At 43.2% G+C, this 23,451-nt stretch overlaps 1 protein-coding gene and 1 non-coding gene across 2 annotated transcripts in view; both read left to right on the forward strand.

Annotated features, from left to right (window-relative positions):
• Positions 1-21,252, forward strand: part of LOC115416315 (protein PAT1 homolog 1-like) — a 34,318-nt gene extending 13,066 nt beyond the window's left edge. The window contains 14 exon segments of the mRNA XM_030130063.1: positions 604-705; positions 4,235-4,321; positions 6,577-6,797; positions 6,902-7,046; positions 8,945-9,062; positions 9,205-9,302; positions 13,333-13,392; positions 13,489-13,634; positions 17,440-17,599; positions 19,045-19,170; positions 19,294-19,385; positions 19,461-19,503; positions 19,505-19,611; positions 21,093-21,252. Of these exon segments, the coding sequence (XP_029985923.1) occupies positions 604-705; positions 4,235-4,321; positions 6,577-6,797; positions 6,902-7,046; positions 8,945-9,062; positions 9,205-9,302; positions 13,333-13,392; positions 13,489-13,634; positions 17,440-17,599; positions 19,045-19,170; positions 19,294-19,385; positions 19,461-19,503; positions 19,505-19,611; positions 21,093-21,114 (1,527 nt within the window). The 3' untranslated portion in view covers positions 21,115-21,252.
• A 1,530-nt stretch (positions 21,253-22,782) lies between these two features.
• On the forward strand, positions 22,783-22,873 carry trnar-ucu (transfer RNA arginine (anticodon UCU)). The gene is given in 2 exon segments: positions 22,783-22,819; positions 22,838-22,873. It is a non-coding gene; the product is annotated as a tRNA-Arg (tRNA).
• Positions 22,874-23,451: the final 578 nt, after the last annotated feature.

A 23,451-nucleotide genomic window follows, 5' to 3' on the forward strand; every position in this document is an offset into this window, starting at 1 on the left:
TGGGCCTTACCTTTGTGAATGTTCTTCCAGCTGTAGTTTCTCCTGGGTCTTACCTTTGTGGAAGTTTTTCCAGCTGTAGTTTCTCCTGGGCCTTACCTTTGTGAATGTTCTTCCAGCTGTAGTTTCTCCTGGGTCTTACCTTTGTGGAAGTTTTTCCAGCTGTAGTTTCTCCTGGGCCTTACCTCTGTGAATGTTCTCCCAGCTGTAGTTTCTCCTGGGTCTTACCTTTCTGGAAGTTTTTCCAGCTGTAGTTTCTCCTGGGCCTTACCTTTGTGAATGTTCTTCCAGCTGTAGTTTCTCCTGGGCCTTACCTTTGTGAATGTTCTCCCAGCTGTAGTTTCTCCTGGGCCTTACCTTTGTGAATGTTTTTCCAGCTGTAGTTTCTCCTGGGCCTTACCTTTGTGGATGTTTTTCCAGCTGTAGTTTCTCCTGGGCCTTACCTTAGTTAATGTTCTTCCAGTTGTAGTTTCTGTTGGGCCTTACCTTTGTGAATGTTCTTCCAGGTGTAGTTTCTCCTGGGCCTTACCTTTGTGAATGTTCTCCTGTAATTTGCATTGTCTCTGTTAACCTGGTCTTCTTCTCTGTGTGCATATGTGTGTGTAGATCCACCACCCCACCGCCGTTCATGTGAGAGCCCCGGTCCAGCACAGATACCCTCCTCCTTTCCCTGAGCGTCTGTCACCCAACACCCTCCTCAATATAGCTGTGAGTTGTCCTTCTGCACCTGCTCATCATCCTCCCCTCAGTTATGCAGCTTTGTTTGCACATCAGACACGACGAGAGTGGCACAAACTAATTCAGCCGTTCAATGTCCTGGGTGTAGATCAAACTGATTTTAGCTGAAGGGCCACATGCACCCCAATATGATCTGAAACGGGCTGGACCAGGGCAATAGTGTCCAACAGTGAAGAAAGGAACCTTTAAGTAAAAATTACATCATCAAAGTGTTTACATCTACAAAATTTCTTTAAACATGGGAATAATTTGAACAACCTGAAATTTCTTAAGAAATACAACTGCAATTTCAACAATATTCTGCCTCACTTTATCATTGACAAATGTTCATTACCGCTTACAGATCCCAGTGGATCGACAGATACACAAAACATTTAATAACAGGCAGAATTTTGGTACAACTGTACTAATTTTTCTTTAGAAATTTCAGGTTTTTCATATTTGTTGGGGTTATTCACATTTTTTCATTTCAGTCATATGGGCCAGTAAAATAGTAACCTAGAAATGACGTCAAAAATGAACTGATCTGCCTTGGTGGAGATCTACGCTCTCTGAGTGCTTTTCTAGTTTGCTAATGTAAAGATTTTTATGGAATTTTACTTTGTTGCACTAAAACAAACAGAAACATTTGAGGTTGTTCCTATATCTAGGTTACTCTGATCATATTTGACTGGTCTGATCCACTTCACATCAGAGTGGTCCGTATGTGGAACCTGAACTAAAAGGATTTTAACACCATTGACTGTTCATGTCTTAAGTGTCATATTGGCATTTCATAAATTCATCCCACGGGCTGGATTGGACCCTTTGGGGGGCCGGTTTTGGCCCCCGGGCCGTATGTTTGACACCTGTGGTGTAGATGGAGTTTGAATGGACCCGATTCAGTGACCAGTTAGAATCTGACCATAACAGTCAATCTCACACAACAGTCTGTTGGCTAGCTAGCATCTGTCAGCTAGAATCAGTGACACTAAACGGATTAGTTTGTAACAGTAAATGATGGAGAGACAAAACTGCTGTAGAAAAAGTTTGAAAAGCCGTTGGTGAGTAAATTTGTCTGTGAATACATTAGGGTTGTTAATGACTAGTACAAACCTTTGTCAGTAATGTGATCTGGTTATGTCTAGTTTTCATCTGCAAACAGCAGAGATGCAACTCTGAGTCTACCAAACCACACCCCATCTGCCCCCTGCCTGCACCAAACCACGCCCCCTGCCTGCACCAAACCACACCCCCTCTGCCCCCTGCCTGCACCAAACCACACCCCCTCTGTCCCCTGGCTGCACCTACACATTCTGTCCTTGAAGCTGCTTTTGACTTTCATCTTCCAGGTTTCATCCAGTCTGTCCAATCCCAGTCTATCCAACTCCACACTGTCCAACCCCAGTCAGTCCAACTCCAGTCAGTCCAACTCCCATTTGTCCAACTCCAGTCTGTGCAAACCCAGTCTGTCCATCCTCAGTCCTGTCCTCAGTTTCAGTCAATTCGTCTGTCTGATTGCTCAGCTGAATCTCCTCTCTCTCTGTGAACAATTTCTTCATGTCCTCCACCACAAACAGTCCATGTGTTTACAGATAGTCAGTAGGACACTGGGACACTTTTACACATTAGTCACAATGTGCATTATGGAAAGTGGAGCTCCAGTCAGGTGCATTATGGGAAGTGGAGCTCCAATCAGCTGCATTATGGGAAGTGGAGCTCCAATCAGCTGCATTATGGGAAGTGGAGCTCCAGTCAGGTGCATTATGGGAAGTGGAGCTCCAATTAGCTGCATTATGGGAAGTGGAGCTCCAATCAGCTGCATTATGGGAAGTGGAGCTCCAATCAGCTGCATTATGGGAAGTGGAGCTCCAATTAGCTGCATTATGGGAAGTGGAGCTCCAGTCAGGTGCATTATGGGAAATGGAGCTCCAATCAGCTGCATTATGGGAAGTGGAGCTCCAATCAGCTGCATTATGGGAAGCAGAGCTCTAATCAGCTGCAATAATGAGGCAATGAAGCCATTACCGTGTTTTTGCCGCTGCGACCATAATGCAGCTGTGTGGAGCTCCACTTCCCATAATGCAGCTGTGTGGAGCTCCACTTCCGATAATGCAACTGTGTGGAGCTCCACTTCCCACAGTACACGTCGCAATAAATTTCCAAAAATGCCCGAGTTACTGCCCAGTTCTGTCTGTAAACATATGGACTGTTTCTTGTGGACACGAAGAAACTGTTCAGAGAGAGAAGAGATTCAGCTGAGGAATCAGACAGACTAATGGACTAATGAAACTGAGGACAGGACTGGGGTTTTACATATTTAATGAAAATTGGTGACTAAAGTCATACACTGCTTTAAAACTTTGGAACAGAATTGGTGACAAAGGGCAGCCCTAATGAAGTCCAGCCTACAGCAGAACAGAACTGAGTACCAGCAATGGGAACCCAGCTCTGACTGCCATCATACCAGGACACCCCCCCCCCCCCCCCGCCACCACCACCATCATACAAGGACTCCCTCCACCACCACTATCATACCAGGACTCCCCTCCCACGCACACCATCATACCAGGAACCCCCCACCACCATCATACCAGGAACCCCCTCCACCATCATACAAGGACCCCACTCCATCTTACTGTGGTGAAGGGGTCTGAGTGCCTGACTGTTGTTAAGGGGGTCTACCCCCTGGTGGGGTGTCCCAAGGTGACAGCTCAAGTATGAAGGAGAGGACAACGTATCCAGTTCCCCTTGCCTGGATCAAGGTTCCCGGGGCCAACCCTGGAGCCAGGTTTAGGGTAGGGCCTCCTTGGCACCAACACCGGAGCCAGGTTTGGGGTAGGGCCTCCTTGGCGCCAACTCTGGAGCCAGGTTTGGGGTAGGGCCTCCTTGGCGCCAACACTGGAGCCAGGTTTGGGGTAGGGCCTCCTTGGCGAGCCCCTGGTGGTTAAGTGTTTGTGCATGGGGCCCAGCCAGGCTCGGCCCAAAGGAGCTCCATGGGACCACCTTCCTGTGGGACCCCCACATTTCAGAAGGAGCCATAGGGGTCCTGTGCATTGTGGGTGTCATCCTGGTATGACCTCCGGCCCCGACCACCTGATCCTCTGCTTCCTGAACACATGGGAAGTTTGACCAACTATTGATATTGGCAGAGGTGGAGCTTACAGTGACCAACAGCTGTTCAGATGATCCCCAAACTATTGTTTTTATGAGCCTTTAAAACTATTCTTCCTCAGCCTTTACAGTGTAGTCCAGGCTGTTTCATCAGTTTAGATCTGTATGAACCTCAGCCTTTACAGTGTAGTCCAGGCTGTTTCATCAGTTTAGATCTGTATGAACCTCAGCCTTTACAGTGTAGTCTAGACTGTTTCATCTGTTTAGATCTGGATGGACCTCACTGAACCTGGAACTGCCAACTTCATCTGGTATTTAAGAGGAATGTGAAGATGAGACAAATGTGAGTTTTCATGTTTCTGTGAGCTGAAGTATCTGTGTTTGCTTTGGTTTTCCTCGTGTTTAGAACTCTCCGCTGTGTCGAGGTCCGTTCCCTCCTGGAGTTGGTCCAGTTCTGTCTCAGATCCAGAGGGCTCAGCTGCTTAATTCTCAGGTCAGACCCTGACACTCTTTGACTGTGCTGATTTGTAATTGTCTGTTAAAGCTCTACCGTATGATGTGACATTTTTACACTTTTCTTTTGTCATCTTAAAATGCTCCTAATAAGTGTGTGTCGAACTAAAATGTAGAAGGAATCCACCAGGTATTGAAACTCAAAAATGTTTAATTCTCATATATTTCTGATAAAAGTCTGACCAATCATTTTATCTGGTCTGAATGAAATAATTGGCCGAAACTGGCTGAGCCTCCTGTCAATCATCCATTGCTGCCGTCCAGCATCCGATCTATTATTGCTGTCCCCGCATCCGATATGTGTACCGCTGAATCTGACGCTTCACTTGCTGCTTCTCCTGTCACTGACCACAGTCTACCGTCTAGGATGTGAATGGATAGAACTCAAATGCACATGTGGAAGGAAAAAAAACGGACTTATGAACAGAAACAACAACTAAGGGGAACAAACAGGAGTCTGATGAATGAAGGATGGAGATAAAAGTCTGGAAGTCTGATGTACTGGACTAAACAGACAGGTCTGCACAAAGCTCAGCTTTTATGACCACGGGACTCATACAGGTGCAATTACATGGTGTCACATAGTGTAGGATTATGTAGGATGATAAATGTATGGACTATGAAACCTCAAATGTCCACAGAAAATTCGCGGAGGCCACGCGTTCACAGTGTGTGCGCCCGTCGCCTGGGCACCTCATCTCCATGTTGCAGTGAAGACACTGACCCTGCGCTGCACAGACCAGACCCTTAAATTCAGGGTCTACTGATGGAACAGGGGCCCGGCCCCTGTTCCATCAGTAGGTGGATGATGCATCTCATTACGGAGGGAGGGGTCCGCGGACACACCGAAGTGGACCGGACCTCCACCTCTGCTTCCTCCGCGCGCATCAGGTGAGAGGAGGAGGAGCCTCAGAGATCAGACAGAGGGAAGTGGGCGGGGCTTTGGAGGGAGGCGGGTTGTTCATGTTCAAACTTTTACTAAGTGCTGTGAGAAATGCCACATCGGCAGGTATAGCTTTAAGCCTCAGGATTCCTCTGAGGAGGAGTAGAAGTATGTATGAGACAGTTTATCCAGGATGGATACTACGATTGGTTCAAATTCAATAACTTACATCAATAAGAGTAGAAACGATGTGATGGAAGTCCTTAAGTCCAGTACTCTAAGATGTGGAAGTCATGGAATAGAATATTTACATGCAGACTCCTCTCTTTGTTGATGTCAATCATTTTCAGATCAAAGTAGATACTGAGTTCTCTTCCTTTCCTGAAGCAAAAATCAGCTCTATTATTTATGTTGGATTCTGTTTTAATAGTAACTGTGTACTTTTAACCTGTGTCTTTTCCATTTCTGTAAAGCTCTGTGAATTGCCCTGTGTATAAGTTGTACTGTACTAATACATCTGCCTTGCCTTGCTTCTAAATCCATCTGTTTTCATCGTTGTTATTGTTAACCCTAGATGTCTGAACTTTGTCTGCATTGAAATTCAGAAAACAGCCACTGAGAAAACTCCAGCAGTTTGAAATGTTTCTGAAGTAATTTGAGGTGTAACTGCTGGAATGGCAGTTTCTGTGGTTGGTAATGGACTCCAACTAAAGCCTTTTCCATTCTTTAGGATCTTTTAACCCTCAGCCCTCACTGCAGGCTGTTGTTATCAGTTCGTCCGTCCGTATGTGCGTGGACTGAAGGCCAAGTGTTTTCAAGTGTGGGCATGTTACATTTCATTACAGTCCATAGTTAAAGTTTTTATTTTTCATTTTTTGGAGAGTTTGAAATGAACACAGGAGCTGATTGCAAGTGAGATGGGTTGCTTCTTAGTTTTAATACAGAAAGTAAGAAGAAAACATTTTTAATACAAGACACAAGAAAAAATCGCAACAATCTGAAGTACGAATGGTAGCTCTGACGAGCAGATTGAAATATGTGTTAAGCACTTTGGTACTTCACTGAATAAATTTGCTGAATGTGTACCTGTGTACCCTGCAGGTACATGAATGTGCACTTGTGTACCCTGCAGGTGTATAAATGTGTGCCGGTGTACCCTGCAGGTGTATAAATGTGTACCTGTGTACCCTGCAGGTGTATAAATGTGTACCTGTGTACCCTGCAGGTGTATAAATGTGTGCCAGTGTAACCTGCAGGTGTATAAATGTGTACCTGTGTACCCTGCAGGTGTATAAATGTGTACCTATGTACCCTGCAGGTGTATAAATGTGTACGTGTGTACTCTGGTGCAGGTGGCAGGTTTTCCTCGTGCTGGTCCAGCCCCTCCTTTGTTACCTGGTGGTGGGGGCTTCAGGCCTTTCTTTGGTGGCCCCCCTCCTCCACACGGTCACCGAATGGGCCCCCCGCCTCCTCACGCCCCTCCAAACCACGCCCCTCCGGTTCGACACAACACCACCCACCTCCACCCCCAGCACCGCCGCATGCTGACTCAGCGGATGCAGAGCCGAGGAGGGTAAGGAAGGCGGGGCACCACAAGGTTCCGGTCAGCGCTTGCTGTTCCATCAGCACATGTCCTGACATCATTAGAAAAGTTGACAGCCATGTTCATGTGTTTAGGGACCGTGGTAGGACTGTGGGGGATCGGCGCAGCAGAGACCCCTACAGTAACCTGATGACCCAGAAGGAGAAGGAGTGGGTGACCAAGATCCAGATGATGCAGCTGCAGAGCACTGACCCCTACCTGGACGACTACTACTACCAGGTAGAGCTTTGTCTTTGCAAAATTAGCTTTGGAGCAGAAAAATTTAGTTTTTGTCCTCTGCAGCAATACGTAATTTGATTACCCAGTAGTGGTTTGAGCTGTCATCTTCACTATTGAATTCAGCTACAATATGCCTCTCAACAATTCCAATACACATGTCAGAGTCAATGTTTCACATCCTCAATTTCCAATATTAATGCACATGACTATGTGACGACTGGCCGGTAGAGCCTTGACAAAACACACAAACAAGAGGATGCCGGCAAGCAAGTATGATTGATCAGTCAAATTGTGCACAAATGCGATTAATCCAAAACTAATCAGGATCAATCCCACATCAGTGGTCCGTCTCATCAGTTTGGTCGTGTGTGGAACTAAACAAAAGGTGAACAAATGGAAAGAAAGAGATGCTGGTGCAGCAAGGCTTCTGCTGCTGCGGAATGTTAAAGGCTGTGGCCACACCCACAGCCACGGAGCAACACTGTGGCCACACCCACAGCCATGGAGCACGGGAGAAGCCAAGCCACCTGATTGGTTGCCTGCAAGGAGGAGGAGAGAGAGCAGGCATGACCGAAAACAGGGAGCAAAGGCCTGCACTGGGGTGGTCCCAACAGATGAAGACCCCAAAGGCCTGCACTGGGGTGGTCCCAACAGATGAAGACCCCAAAGGCCTGCACTGGGGTGGTCCCAACAGATGAAGACCCCAAAGGCCTGCACTGGGGTGGTCCCAACAGATGAAGATCCTGAAGGCCCCAAAGGCCTGTACTGGGGTGTTCCCAACAGATGAAGACCCCAAAGGCCTGCACTGGGGTGGTCCCAACAGACGAAGACCCCAAAGGCCTGTACTGGGGTGGTGCCAACAGATGAAGACCCTGAAGACCCCGAAAACCCTGAAGAACCTGAAAACCCTGAAGACCCCAAAGACCCTGAAGACCCCAAAGTATCAAATATGATGCGTTTGGTGACTTTTTGATTTCCCATAATTGTCCAGTAGATATCAGTGGTGTGACACTGACTGTGTTCAGGTGTCCAAACTTCCTTTCTTCCTTTCTAGGACACATGTTCAAAGGTAATCAGTGATCACTTTTCTGTGGTGAACACTTCATTTGTTTAAATTCTTACATATACTATGAACAGTCTGATATATTTAGTACAAGAGAATAGAACTTTATTGACAGTGTATTCACAGTGTACTGACTAGACCTAGCTAACTGTTGGCTAGATATTAGCATTATTAATTATTACAGTTGGATCAGTTCAGGGGGTAGGAACATTTTTAAGGGGTTGTCACATATTTGATCTATTCAATTTACCCGTTCCACAAAATTTACCAGAAGTCATCAGCTAACACACACACACACACACACTCACTTTTCTTTAAAAATGTTCCTACCCCTTGATATGATCAAACTGCATAGTTGATAATGCTAATAACTAGCCAACAGTTAGCTAGGTATAGTCAGAGAGAGAGAGAGACAGAGGGAGGGAGATTTTATCACAGTTCTATCTAACAAATGAAACTTGAATACAGTGATATTAAAATATTATTACGTTATTGGCACAGTTATTACATTTACAAAGATTTTTTTTTTTTTTTTTTACCAGGACAATAATGTAATACCCAACCGATAACATAATAAGTTATTATGTTTTTGGCCAAAAGTTATTATGTTATTGGTTCAGGACTTTTATGACATTGTTGGCCTATTCCATTTTGAAAATGTCTAATTCCTTCCGTTCTGGGTGGTTCTTGGGTTCTTGTCTCTTCAGACCTGTTTAACTGTAATGTGTATTTGACCTTCTGAATGGCCTTGTGTATTTTGTGTTGTGGCTGGTAGTACTGTGTTATGGCTTTACGCAGAAAATATCAGTTAACAAGTCTTTTTCAATCCATGTAGAACTACTATGAAAAGATGGAGAAACGTCAGGAAAGAGAGAGTGACAGCAGCAAGAAGGAGCACACCACCAAACTGATAACTCCACAAGTGGCCAAGGTCGAACACACCTACAGGCCAGGTAAGACCAGCTGATCAGGTTTGGACTGGGTTAACCCTAACCCAGGTAACAGAGCACCAAACACACACCAGCTGATCAGGTTTGTTTTGGGTTAGTGTTAACCCTAACCCTCCATCCTCTCCTGTCCTGCTTGTGTCCACAGTTCAGTTTGCAGGCTCTCTAGGTAAGCTGACTGTCTCTAGTGTCAACAACCCCCGCAAGATGATCGATGCCGTGGTGACAACTCGCACAGATGACGAGGTGTGTATATGTGTGTGTGGGTATATATATGTGTGTGTGTGTTCCACAGCATAGATGGTGTCCATGTCCTTTGTGTGATCCATTCCATATGAACCAGGGTTAATCTGTGGAGCTGTTGAACAGCTGGTATGACCTCCCCAGACCCCCACACACAGACATAGACGTCACTTACTTCACACCTCATGTGCAGCAGATGTATCCATTTTCAGTCACGGCAAACATTTTTAGAGAGAACTTTGAAGTAATTTAAAATTAAAGTTAATAATTTGATTAAACTTCATAAACTGCAAACTTTGACAAGAGAAATGGGTCAAACACCATCCTGCCAATAGTTGAGCTAAAGCAGACAGACAGCTAAAGCAGACAGACAGCTAAAGCACTTTAGCAGACAGACAGCTAAAGCAGACAGCCAGCCAAAGCAGACAGCTAAAGCACTTTAGCAGACAGACAGCTAAAGCAGACAGACAGCCAAGCAGACAGCTAACGCACTTTAGCAGACAGACAGCTAAAGCAGACAGACAGCTAAAGCAGACAGCTAAAGCAGACAAACAGCTAAAGCAGACAGACAGCTAAAGCAGACAGCTAAAGCAGACAGACAGCTAAAGCACTTTAGCAGACAGACAGCTAAAGCAGACAGACAGCCAAAGCAGACAGCTAACGCACTTTAGCAGACAGACAGCTAAAGCAGACAAACAGCTAAAGCAGACAGCTAAAGCAGACAAACAGCTAAAGCAGACAAACAGCTAAAGCAGACAGCTGAAGCAGATGGCTGAAGTAGACAGACAGCTAAAGCAGGCGGCCAAAGCAGGCTGGCTAAAGCAGGCGGCCAAAGCAGACGGGTAAAGCAGACAGACAGCTAAAGCAGACCGACAGCTAAAGCAGACGGGTAAAGCAGACAGACAGCTGAAGCAGACAGTCTGCACCAGTACTGTGAATGCCAGAGGCTTCAGCAGGGTCCACTGAACAGGGTCCACTGGACAGGGTCAACTGGACAGGGTCAGGACCACCAGTTAGGGTTAGGGTTCATCTGCATCTTCTGAAGGGATTTGATGATAGAAAGTCTGTGATTGACAGCTCCAATGGCTCACAGTCTTTATGGATTGTTTATGGACAAATTGCTCCAATCTGTTTTGTTTTCACTGTGGTCTGTGTGTTTTCTGTTTGTTTTCACTGTGGTCTGTGTGTTTTCTGTTTGTTTTAACTGTGGTCTGTATGTTTTCTGTTTGTTTTCACTGTGGTCTGTATGTTTTCTGTTTGTTTTCACTGTGGTCTGTGTGTTTTCTGTTTGTTTTCACTGTGGTCTGTATGTTTTCTGTTTGTTTTCACTGTGGTCTGTGTGTTTTCTGTTTGTTTTCACTGTGGTCTGTATGTTTTCTGTTTGTTTTCACTGTGGTCTGTGTGTTTTGTTTGTTTTCTCTGTGGTGTGTGTGTTTTCTGTTTGTTTTCTCTGTGGCGTGTGTGTTTTCTGTTTTAACTGTGGTCTGTGTGTTTTCTGTTTGTTTTAACTGTGGTCTGTATGTTTTCTGTTTTAACTGTGGTCTGTGTGTTTTCTCTTTGTTTTCACTGTGGTCTGTATGTTTTCTGTTTGTTTTCACTGTGGTCTGTGTGTTTTCTGTTTGTTTTCACTGTGGTCTGTGTGTTTTCTGTTTGTTTTAACTGTGGTCTGTGTGTTTTCTGTTTGTTTTCACTGTGGTCTGTGTGTTTCCTCTTTGTTTTCACTGTGGTCTGTATGTTTTCTGTTTGTTTTCACTGTGGTCTGTGTGTTTTCTGTTTGTTTTCACTGTGGTCTGTATGTTTTGTTTGTTTTCACTGTGGTCTGTGTGTTTTGTTTGTTTTCTCTGTGGTGTGTGTGTTTTCTGTTTGTTTTCTCTGTGGCGTGTGTGTTTTCTGTTTAACTGTGGTCTGTGTGTTTTCTGTTTGTTTTAACTGTGGTCTGTATGTTTTCTGTTTTAACTGTGGTCTGTGTGTTTTCTGTTTTTACTGTGGTCTGTGTGTTTTCTGTTTGTTTTAACTGTGGTCTGTATGTTTTCTGTTTTAACTGTGGTCTGTGTGTTTTCTGTTTGTTTTCACTGTGGTCTGTATGTTTTCTGTTTTAACTGTGGTCTGTGTGTTTTCTGTTTGTTTTCACTGTGGTCTGTATGTTTTCTGTTTTAACTGTGGTCTGTGTGTTTTCTGTTTGTTTTCACTGTGGTCTGTGTGTTTTCTGTTTGTTTTAACTGTGGTCTGTGTGTTTTCTGTTTGTTTTAACTGTGGTCTGTATGTTTTCTGTTTGTTTTCACTGTGGTCTGTGTGTTTTCTGTTTGTTTTAACTGTGGTCTGTATGTTTTCTGTTTGTTTTCTCTGTGGTGTGTGTGTTTTCTGTTTGTTTTCACTGTGGTCTGTGTGTTTTCTGTTTGTTTTAACTGTGGTCTGTATGTTTTCTGTTTGTTTTCACTGTGGTCTGTATGTTTTCTGTTGTTTTCACTGTGGTCTGTGTGTTTTCTGTTTGTTTTCACTGTGGTCTGTATGTTTTCTGTTTGTTTTCACTGTGGTCTGTGTGTTTTGTTTGTTTTCTCTGTGGTGTGTGTGTTTTCTGTTTGTTTTCTCTGTGGCGTGTGTTTTCTGTTTAACTGTGGTCTGTGTGTTTTCTGTTTGTTTTAACTGTGGTCTGTATGTTTTCTGTTTTAACTGTGGTCTGTGTGTTTTCTGTTTTTACTGTGGTCTGTATGTTTTCTGTTTGTTTTCACTGTGGTCTGTGTGTTTTCTGTTTGTATTAACTGTGGTCTGTGTGTTTTCTGTTTGTTTTCACTGTGGTCTGTGTGTTTTCTGTTTGTTTTAACTGTGGTCTGTATGTTTTCTGTTTGTTTTAACTGTGGTCTGTGTGTTTTCTGTTTGTTTTAACTGTGGTCTGTATGTTTTCTGTTTGTTTTAACTGTGGTCTGTGTGTTTTCTGTTTGTTTTCACTGTGGTCTGTATGTTTTCTGTTTGTTTTCACTGTGGTCTGTGTGCTTTCTGTTTGTTTTCACTGTGGTCTGTGTGTTTTCTGGTTGTTTTCATCGTGGTCTGTGTGTTTTCTGTTTGTTTTAACTGTGGTCTGTGTGTTTTCTGTTTGTTTTCTCTGTGGTCTGTGTGTTTCTGTTTGTTTTCATTGTGGTCTGTGTGTTTTCTGTTTGTTTTCACTGTGGTCTGTGTGTTTTCTGTTTGTTTTAACTGTGGTCTGTGTGTTTTCTGTTTGTTTTCATCGTGGTCTGTGTGTTTTCTGTTTGTTTTCACTGTGGTCTGTGTGTTTTCTGTTTGTTTTCATCGTGGTCTGTGTGTTTTCTGTTTGTTTTAACTGTGGTCTGTGTGTTTTCTGTTTGTTTTCTCTGTGGTCTGTGTGTTTTCTGTTTGTTTTCACTGTGGTCTGTGTTTTCTGTTTGTTTTCTCTGTGGTGTGTGTGTTTTCTGTTTGTTTTCACTGTGGTGTGTGTGTTTTGTTTGTTTTCACTGTGGTCTGTGTGTTTTCTGTTTGTTTCACTGTGGTCGTGTGTTTCTGTTTGTTTTCACTGTGGTCTGTGTGTTTTCTGTTTGTTTTCACTGTGGTCTGTGTGTTTTCTGTTTGTTTTCACTGTGGTCTGTGTGTTTTCTGTTTGTTTTAACTGTGGTCTGTACGTTTTCTGTTTGTTTTAACTGTGGTCTGTATGTTTTCTGTTTGTTTTAACTGTGGTCTGTGTGTTTTCTGTTTGTTTTCACTGTGGTCTGTATGTTTTCTGTTTGTTTTCACTGTGGTCTGTGTGTTTTCTGTTTGTTTTCACTGTGATCTGTGTGTTTTCTGTTTGTTTTCACTGTGGTCTGTGCGTTTTCTGTTTGTTTTCACTGTGGTCTGTGTGTTTTCTGTTTGTTTTCACTGTGGTCTGTGTGTTTTCTGTTTGTTTTCACTGTGGTCTGGGTGTCCTCTCTGTTTGCTTTCACTGTGGTCTGTGTGTCCTCTGTTTGCTTTCACTGTGGTCTGTGTGTTTTCTGTGGTTCAGTCAAATGTTTGACCTTTTTCTTGACCGATTAATTCCTTCCAGGAGAAAAGAGAGAAGCAGGTTTGGAATAAGAGGCGACAGATCCTCTACACTGTGGAGAAGGTAGGAGGACCATGACCTTTCCAACCATTAGAAATGTGTTCAGTCCCACCACACCAAAGCTCCATCACACTGGGTTGTTTTCTTTGTCTCATCCAGATGTACAGTTTGCTATTGGAGGTTCAAGACTTTGAAAAACGTTTTGTGCACACACCAGAGGAAGACAGGGAGGCTTTGCTGGAGCAGCACAAAACCAACACTGATCAGCTGTGCAGCTCTCTGAGGGAGAAGGAGTGGGACGACAGGTACGTCATTCAGAGCCTAACCTAAACATAACCCAACCTAAACCTTAGAATAATGTAAATAGTTGTAAGTTATGTGGTAAAATCAGACTTTGTAATTTTCTAAATAAATGGATAGTTCTATGCCAGGGGTGTCCAAACTTTTTTTAAAGAGGGCCAGATCTGATAATGTGGAGACTGACAGGGGCCAGTGGTCCCTTTGGACGTTTTTTAAACAGTAAAAATTACATATAAAAGCGATAATTTTAAAAACAACTTTATTTTCATTGTCAAAATATCATTTTTTTTAAAATGGCAATGTAACCAAATCTAAGCCACTCAGGTATGAACAAATTTAAAAAAAACAAAACATTTCTGCCTTCCTTTCACATCTGGAGTCAGATAACATAGAACAAACCGTGTGGAGTATCTTAAATGTCCAAGAAGTTAATAAAAATCGTAACCCCACATTCATTTTAAACATGACTTATGTGAGTAATCATTACTCATATATTACTCAGTAATGCAAAGTCTGTTAACATTTAAGATGAAAACATGACTCTTACTCTTGTCTTTCACAAAATCATTCAGAAAGTAATATTTTGTGCCACATCTACAGGGGTTGGACAAAATAATGGAAACACCTTCACCTCAAGATGATAATGCCCCAATCCATACAGCTAGAACTGTTAAAGAATGGCATGAGGAACATTCTAATGAAGTTGAGCATCTGGTATGGCCGGCACAGTCCCCAGACCTCAACATTATTGAGCATTTATGGTCAGTTTTAGAGATTCAAGTAAGACGTTGACTTCCACCGTGATCGTCTCTAAAAGAGTTGGAGGGTATTCTAACTGAAGAATGGCTGAAAATTCCTTTGGAAACAATTCACAAGTTGTATGAATCAATACCTCGGAGAATTGAGGCTGTAATTGCCGCAAAAGGCGGACCTACACCATATTAAATTATATTTTGTTGATTTTTCAAGATGTTTCCATTATTTTGTCCAACCCCTGTACAAGTACATAACACCAGCAGTTAGAGGCAACTAACCTGGCAACTTGGTAGCCTGCCTTGGTGGTGAATTCACTGAACTCACAGGTTCACATGAAGAGTCACTGTTGTGAGTTTAAAGCAGCTTGAATTTGCTTCACTTTTTCAGAGCGCTCACTCCCTGCTAGCTTGTCGTATGTGTTAGCATGTTTTGTCTGCTAGTGTCTCTTTACGTTGAATTCCCTAAACAAGGCAACAGTCTCTTGACAAATTAGGCAAACACAATCACCTCGATTTTCAGTGAAAAAAATTTGTAATTCCCATCTCTCCTGGAAGCGGCAGCCCTCACTGTCAACTTTCGGTTTTTTTTTAGAAATTAGCGAAAAGGGTTCACAGCAAGGTCACAGAGCCAGATAGAGTTAGAGTGGTGCTGCCACCATGAGGTGAAAGGAGGAACTGCATTTGGAACCTTTTATGATTCATGTACTCGGTTCAACAGTCCAAACGGGCCATAAATAATATAATATAAAACCGAAGCTGTGGGCCGTATAAAATCTGACCGCGGGCCGTGATTGGCCCCCGGGCCGGACTTTGGACATGCCTGTTCTATGCTGTATCAGAAACCAGACTGTGACTAAAAATACTGAACCCATATGGGACTGTGTGGACCAGCTGACACTCCTAGTACTAGTAAGACCTGTTAGTGGGACTCGTAGACCTTCAGATGTTGGCTGTACAGATGGTGATCTGCTGTCATATCATTGATGAGTCCAAGGATCCCATCCACTCACAGTAGTCAGTATGTATATCAGGACTGTCCAACCCTGGTCCTCCAAGACCACTATCCTGCAAGTTTTAGATGTTTCCTCTTCCATCACACCTGATTCACATGATCAGTCTCATCCAGCTCTGCAGAAGACTGAGAACCACCGTCAGGTGAACTGGAAGAGGGAAACATCTAAAACATGCAGGGTACCGGCCCTGGAGGACCAGGGTTGGATAGTCCTGGAGGACCAGGGTTGGACAGTCCTGGTGTATATTAATGAAATAAATGGACCAATGAAAACTCTGTCTAGAGCTCATTGTATTTAGTTTTGCAAATACACAATGCAATTAGATGTATTTTATAAAGGCTTATTTTTATTTGTTACTGGTGAACCAAACAGTTGTTAATCTGTTCATCAGTTTGCTGTGAGAACACTGTGAAGGACGTAGAAGTATAAAGTGCCTGAACTACCTCATGCTTTTCAGTTCAGTTTTCTTGGTTCAGTCCTGTATCACACCCAGGTCTGCTCACAGGTGTGGATCACACACCAGGTCTGCTCACAGGTCTGGATCTGAAAACAGACAATCAAAGAAACAGGAGATGAAAGACATGGATGAATGTCCTGGTTGTCCACCGTCCTTAGACCGTCCTTCTGGACAAAGAAAAACTCCACAAACTCAGTAGAGGAACCTGAGGGAGAACCATAGTGAAGGACAGATCCACTATGGATGGACAGACTGGAGATGGACCAGGACTGGAGATGGACGGACAGACTGGACATGGACCAGGACTGGAGATGGACAAGGACTGATGGACCAGGACTGGAGATGGACAGGGACTGATGGACCAGGACTGATGGACCAGGACTGGAGATGGACGGACAGACTGGAGATGGACCAGGACTGGAGATGGACCAAGACTGATGGACATCCATCTGTGGATGGATGTCCAGTCTGTAAGGATGGAGTAGGGTGGGGGCACATGAGGAGGTCCATCCAGACAGGTGAGGGAGGGGCAGGAGGTCCATCCAGACTTTTCTTTAGCTCTTTTGTGCTCCACTTTTCTGATGTCTTTATGTGGATAATACTTGGTATTATGGAGCAGAGTTTAGACTGTTCCACCAGCAGATCCTGTGTGTTCTCTCCTGGTGTGTCCCAGTCCTGTGTGTTTCTATATTCACTCTTGGTTCAGTTCAAAGTAGGGATGTACCGATACCACTTTTTTCCAGACCCAGTATGAGTACTTACATTTGAGTACTTGCCAATACCGAGTACCAATACGAGTACTTAATAATCCCATTCCAGTTGTTAGTTCCTTTTGTAAATGTGCTTTATTGTCGTTGTCATTAGTCTGACTGGAACAAAGTGCTGCTACTGACATTTAATGTGTTGGAATGAGCGTTTGTCAATTAATCCACCAGGGGGCGCCGCTCTGAATTAACCATACTGGACAAATACCACATAGAAGAGTAAAGTTTTTTGAGAAGAAGAAGAAAAAAGTCAGTAATAACAAACGTGGAGATGACAGAGGTAACACTAATATGATACTAATATTGCAGTGCTTTCACTGGTAAGGTTTAAAAGTTTAGCTTCAGCAGGAAGAGAAAAGAGAAATGAGTGATAAGTTTCGTTTTCACTTCTGTTGGCGGCACGGTCCGCACCCCTCCGTACACCCACTGGTATTCTCATTCTGTGTATGCATCCGCGAGCACCTGGAAAACAGATGGAATGTACGCAGAGGACGCACAGAATGCTGCGTCCGTATCCGTCTGTGTCTGTAATGTTACTTGCAGTCAGCGTTACTTTTATCACCGTCATTTATTTGGTTAAATCACCACACTCTTCACACTCCACACACATTATTCCGGCTCCTCATACCTGTTGCACTGAACTGTGAATGTCACACGGCCGTAAGTGGCATCGGTGTAGTGTATCAGATATCTTTTACGAGTACGAGTACAGACACTGAGTATCGGAGCCGATGCTGATACTCGTATCGGTATCGATGCATCCCTAGTTCAAAGGTCGGAGGTCACAGGTCACCTACTCCATCTTCTTCTCTCCTGAACAGAGTGAGTGATGAACAGTGTGTGATGATCATGTCAGTGAGGAAGGGCAAACGGCTCATCTCCAGGCTCCTCCCACTGCTGCCGTCAACCCAGGCTGCCGCTGTTGTCATGGCAATTGCCCGCAACCTTCCAGCCTTGGCCAAGAAGGACAAGCAGGACCAGGTAAATGTCCATGCATGTCACTACACATCTGTCCCATGATCAGAAAAGTAGTTTAAAGTCCAAACACGACAGGATGTTTAGAGGAGTTCTGTCTGTCCAACAGTCTGTGTCCAACAGTCTGTCCAACAGTTTGTGTCCATTAGTCTGTGTCCAACAGTCTGTCCAAAAGTTTGTGTCCATCAGTCTGTGTCCAACAGTCTGTCCATCAGTCTGTGTCCAACAGTCTGTCCATCAGTCTGTGTCCATCAGTCTGTGGACATCAGTCTGTCCATCAGTCTGTGTCTAACAGTCTGCGGACATCAGTCTGCGGACATCAGTCTGTGGACATCAGTCTGCGGATATATTTAAGTGGTCCACTGTGTGTCCATCAGACTGTGGACTCGTTGAATCCAGGTGTTTTAACAGGGCTCTGGGATCCAAAACAATAAGGACTAATGTCAGAATAGAGTTTTATATTATGGGATAGATAAAAAAATGAAATAAAGTCTTCAAAAGCCTGGAATTTTGAAACGCTGTTTTCCAAACCTTGAAAAGTCTGGAATTATGTGTGAAAGTTTTAATAAAATATGGATAACGGTTTATCTCACAGTTGAATTTTAGAGTCTGTTCAAAGGCACAGAATTCTGTCAGATCATAAATACATGAGGAAACGTAGAAACAGAACATGCACACACTGGAAAATAAATACATGAGGAAACGTAGAAACAGAACATGCACACACTGGAAAATAAATACATGAGGAAACGTAGAAACAGAACATGCACACACTGGAAAATAAATACATGAGGAAACGTAGAAACAGAACATGCACACACTGGAAAATAAATACATGAGGAAACATAGAAACAGAACATGCACACACTGGAAAATGAATACATGAGGAAACGTAGAAACAGAACATGCACACACTGGAAAATAAATACATGAGGAAACGTAGAAACAGAACATGCACACACTGGAAAATAAATACATGAGGAAACATAGAAACAGAACATGCACACACTGGAAAATGAATACATGAGGAAACGTAGAAACAGAACATGCACACACTGGAAAATAAATACATGAGGAAACATAGAAACAGAACATGCACACATTGGAAAATAAATACATGAGGAAACGTAGAAACAGAACATGCACACATTGGAAAATAAATACATGAGGAAACGTAGAAACAGAACATGCACACACTGGAAAATAAATACATGAGGAAACGTAGAAACAGAACATGCACACACTGGAAAACCCTCCACCTTCAGTCCACGCCAAAGTTTTTGCACATACAAACAGAAGGACGTTGTGTAGGACATGTATGGAAACTGAACTGTACTGAGTTCCAGCGCTCTGTTCAACATGAACACGTCAGAGTGGGTGTGTTCATCTACTTCCTGTCAGCTGTGTGTGTATGTGTTTCCTGTCAGCTGTTGTGTGTTTCCTGTCTGCAGGTGCTGTGCTGGTTGGTGGAGCCAGTTTCTGCAGTCATCCAATCATTGTCAAGCTCCGCCCTCACAGACTTACTCCAGGAGCTTCAGGGGAACGAGGGCCAACTGGTACCAGTCCTGCACAGTAAGGTACGCAGACGTAGAAGAAGGGCCTGATGGCCTGAGTCCTGGTCCCACTGGATCAAATGCTAATGTCCTCTAATGGTCCTGAGGTAAAGTCTGTCTGTCTGTGTGTTTTGTTCTTCTCTATAGTTTGGTGTGACGCTCTTGTATCTGATCCTGAGTGAAGGCGAGCGGATGCAGAGCTCGGAGCCCAACTGTCAGCTGATGGAGGACAACCGATGGTAAAGCAGTGAGCAGTTGTCTGTCCCATCTGTGAACCAGACACACTAACTGAACCTGAGCGTCTCCTCACACAGGACCGAGCTGGTGTTTTCAGTGACAAGGGAGCTGCTCAGCGTCCCCCCCCTCGTCCCTGTCCCCCCCCCTCTTCACTCCTCCCAACCTGCTGTCTCTGTTCTCACGCTACGTGGACCGGCAGAGGTTGGACCTGTTACAGGACAAGCTACAGTGAGTCCCACCACCTGAGACCACAACTGTCCAACTGTCCACTGTGTGTCCATCAGTCTGTGGACATATTGAACTGGTCCACTGTGTGTCCATCAGTCTGTGGACTCGTTGGATCCAGGTGTTTCTTTTCTAACAGGGCTCTGGGATCCAAAACAATAAGGACTAATGTCAAAATAGAGTTTTATATTATGGGATAGATATCCTATTGATTATCAGTATTGATGTTTGTGTGTCCGATCTTCATGAACAGAACATCTGACAGCTGGAGACATGATGTGTCCACAGATTTATGTCCATAGAGTTGATCAACCTCAGTATTTGACTGTAGTTGAAGGGTAGATGTTTGTTCCTCAGTCAGATGTGATGACAGTAGATAGAAATGAGTGTTTACAGTCAGAATAGGACAAGTATTACAGACATTTACAGAAGAACACTGAAAGTCACAGTCAGGGAGAAAAAAAAAAAACAATGTTGATTTAATTCAGTCCAAACCATCTGTGAGTCATTTTAGAAACAAAGAGAACAAGTGTTCAGAGAACTCAAACCTCCTCCGAGCACCCCGAATGGTGTGCATGTGACTATTTCTGTTTAAACATACAGCAGAAACAGTTGAAGCTTGGTACCAGTCATGTGTCTGTCCAATTAGATTCAATTCCAATCAATATTTGTTCAGTTCTAATGAAACATGTGTGGTAAATGGGATTTTCAATGTAAATGTCCACAGAGTCCACATTCCACAGTGGATGTGGACAATTTAGTTCCACATACAAGATGTTGTTCTAAGCTACAGGTGGATCCAATTGGAGGCTAATCGAAGTCGTTTGGAATTTTGGATGAATTTTGGAAAATTGCTCAGTGATGACAGGAAAATTGTAGATGTTGTGACCTTGCTGTGACCTTGAACTTTGGCCGACTTGGCCCAAAATGTAATGGGTTGGTCCCAGGGCCTAGGCCTATCTGTGGGAAAGATTTGGGAAAGATGGGGGGGGAAGAGTTTTCCACTAAAGTTGAGAACATACAAACTAGAAGCACTCGGAGAGCGCAGACCTCCACCAAGACAGATCAGTGCCCCCCCCCCCCCCAATCACCACCAAAATTTACTCCTTTGTTCCTTCTGCTAGTACCAACATTTCCTGAAATTTTCATCCAAATCCATCCATAACTTTTTGAGTTATCTTGCACACAGACAGACAAACTAACGCTAGCAAAAACATAACCTCCCTGGTGGAGGTAACTATCCTTTAACAATAAAAAATGTATAATCTGAATAAATGTGAACAACCTGACACACACAAAGCAAAGTGATCACAATACCTCCTGGTGGAGGTAATAATTGAACCCAAACGAACCAACCAGTGTCCTTAAAGGTTAGGGTTGGTGACTTGTACCTGTCCTTTAGGGTTAGGTGACTTGTACCTGTCCTTTAGGGTTAGTCCTCTTTCATTGTTTTTCAACAGCCTCTTTTGTTCCTTCTCTTACAGGATCTCCAACTTGTCCAGGTAGAAGTTACTACAACATCACATGACGACCCCTCCTTCCCCACCCAATGCAGACGTGTGTGTGTGTGTGTGTGTGTGTGGTCTAAATGTGAATCCATGGTGGATCATTTTAATTCAGCTAAATCTCTCGTCACATTTTGTTTTTTGGTTAAATGTGTGTGTGTTTGCTCTGTGGTTTGTGTGCGTGTGTGTGTGTGTGTGTGTGTGTGTGCAGCTGTGACAGTTTGAATGACAATTATAATGAAATCTGCATTTTTAAATATCTTGTTTACAATTATGCCTGTGATGAACCTTCAAATTAAAAAAGTATTTCTATTATATAAATGTCTTTGTTGTCTTTGGGTAGTCACTAACACCAGGAACATGTGTGTGAACAGTCCACTCTGAAATAAACCCCTTTACCTTCAACCCTCAGCTCCCACCCCTGCCCCAACCCTAACCCTGTCCATGTCTGAACGGGGCTGCAGTCCACCCAGACCCCAGCACCAACACCAACCTCAGCCCCAGGGTTAGGGTTAGGGTTATTTTTATGAAAAAAACAAACTAAAAATATGAATAATATTCATAAAAAATATTAATATAGACTGGACATCAATTTTATGAGGTGTTTGCTGAAGTTCCTCTTTAGTATAATAATTTGAAACTGGTTTGGAGTCGCTGGGTCACATGACTGAAAAGCTATTGAAAAATTTAAATATTTTCTTAAAGATAATATTCATTGTGTGGGTGTATATATATATATATATATATATATATATATATATATATATATATGTAAGGGTAGAGACTGCGATCTGGTAGGATCGGCGATTCTACCAGTAGAAACTCCGATCAGAGTCTCTACTGGTAGAAACTCCGATCCTGCCAGTAGAAGGGTTAGGGTTCGGATCGGACTTTCTACCAGTAGAGACTCTGATCGGAGTCTCTACTGGTAGAATCGCCGATCCTACCAGATCGCAGTCTCTACCCTGACATATATATATATATATATATATATATATATATATATATATATATATATATATATATATACAAAGTTATGTCATAATTATTGCAAAACTGCAATTCAGCTTTGACATTTCATTGGTTCTCTGACATTTAAATGAGTAAAGTTTTCTCCAGCGTTTAAAGCACTTATTTATTGATAGTCCCTAAGGCCGCGGCTCTGGAATGTCCAACCCGCTGCGGACTTCACCTCGGTTTGACGATCTGATTTCCGTCAGTGCGACAGTGAATGTAGCTGCTAGCTACGGTGTCACTTCTGACCAAACAGTCACTGAAGAAACAGACACAAAACAGATACAAACATCCGTGACCTTTTCAGCTCACACAGTATCTAATAGGAAATGGATTTTTTGTCCGTCACTAAAGCAAGGTCCGTGTAAAAGTTGTCGGAACAATTTCACCAGCTCCATGAATGTAGTTAACGCTAGCGGCGAACTGTTAGCCAGAGGTGGGTAACAGCTAGCTGTTAGCCGTTAGCCGAAGTGAGTAGATTGACACCGTGTAATGTGGCAGTCCTCGTCTGAAGTGCTTGACCTTGTAAAAGTGAGACTGTTCCAGTCGTGTTTGGAAACACGGCAACTTTCACAGACGTCGTGTCTTTTGTGGATTGATATGTCTGACGGTATCCGTACATTCATTTATTATTGTGTTAGAGGACTCAACAGGTGGCTCCGTGGCGCAATGGATAGCGCATTGGACTTCTAGGTAGCCTTAGAGAGGTTATTCAAAGGTTGTGGGTTCGAGTCCCACCGGAGTCGCATTTTCATTACTGCGAAGTACTTGTTGAATTTATGTGTTCTTTCACTGTATTTATCTTTTGTCATGTGTTAGTGTTTAATAAACAGACATAATGTGAATCTTATACAGTAGGACTGGTGTGAGGATCAGATGCTGCTTTATTATTTTATATTTGATGAATTATTTACAGTAATTTGGGGAAAAATAAAATACCTCCAAAGTCTGAGAAGTGAAGCACAGTAAACCCTAACCCTAATAAAATATGAGAGACAAACAAGGTTCCCCTGCATTTTTCCGTTTATTTTCTTCCCTAGGTATGTGTGTGTGTGTGTGTATGTATGAGTGTGTGTATGTGTGTATGAATATATGTGTATCTATGAATGTGTGTGTGTGTGTATGAATGTGTGTGTGGGTGTATGTATGTATGTGTGTATGAATGTGTGTATGTATGAATGTATGTGTGTGTATGTGTGTGTGTATGAATGTGTGTGTGGGTGTATGTATGTATGTGTGTATGAATGTGTGTATGAATATATGTGTATCTATGAATGTGTGTGTGTGTATGTATGAGTGTATGTGTGTATGTATGTGTGTATGA

The sequence above is a fragment of the Sphaeramia orbicularis genome, unplaced genomic scaffold (assembly GCF_902148855.1).
Source record: "Sphaeramia orbicularis unplaced genomic scaffold, fSphaOr1.1, whole genome shotgun sequence".
NCBI classification, from domain to species: Eukaryota; Metazoa; Chordata; class Actinopteri; order Kurtiformes; family Apogonidae; genus Sphaeramia; species Sphaeramia orbicularis.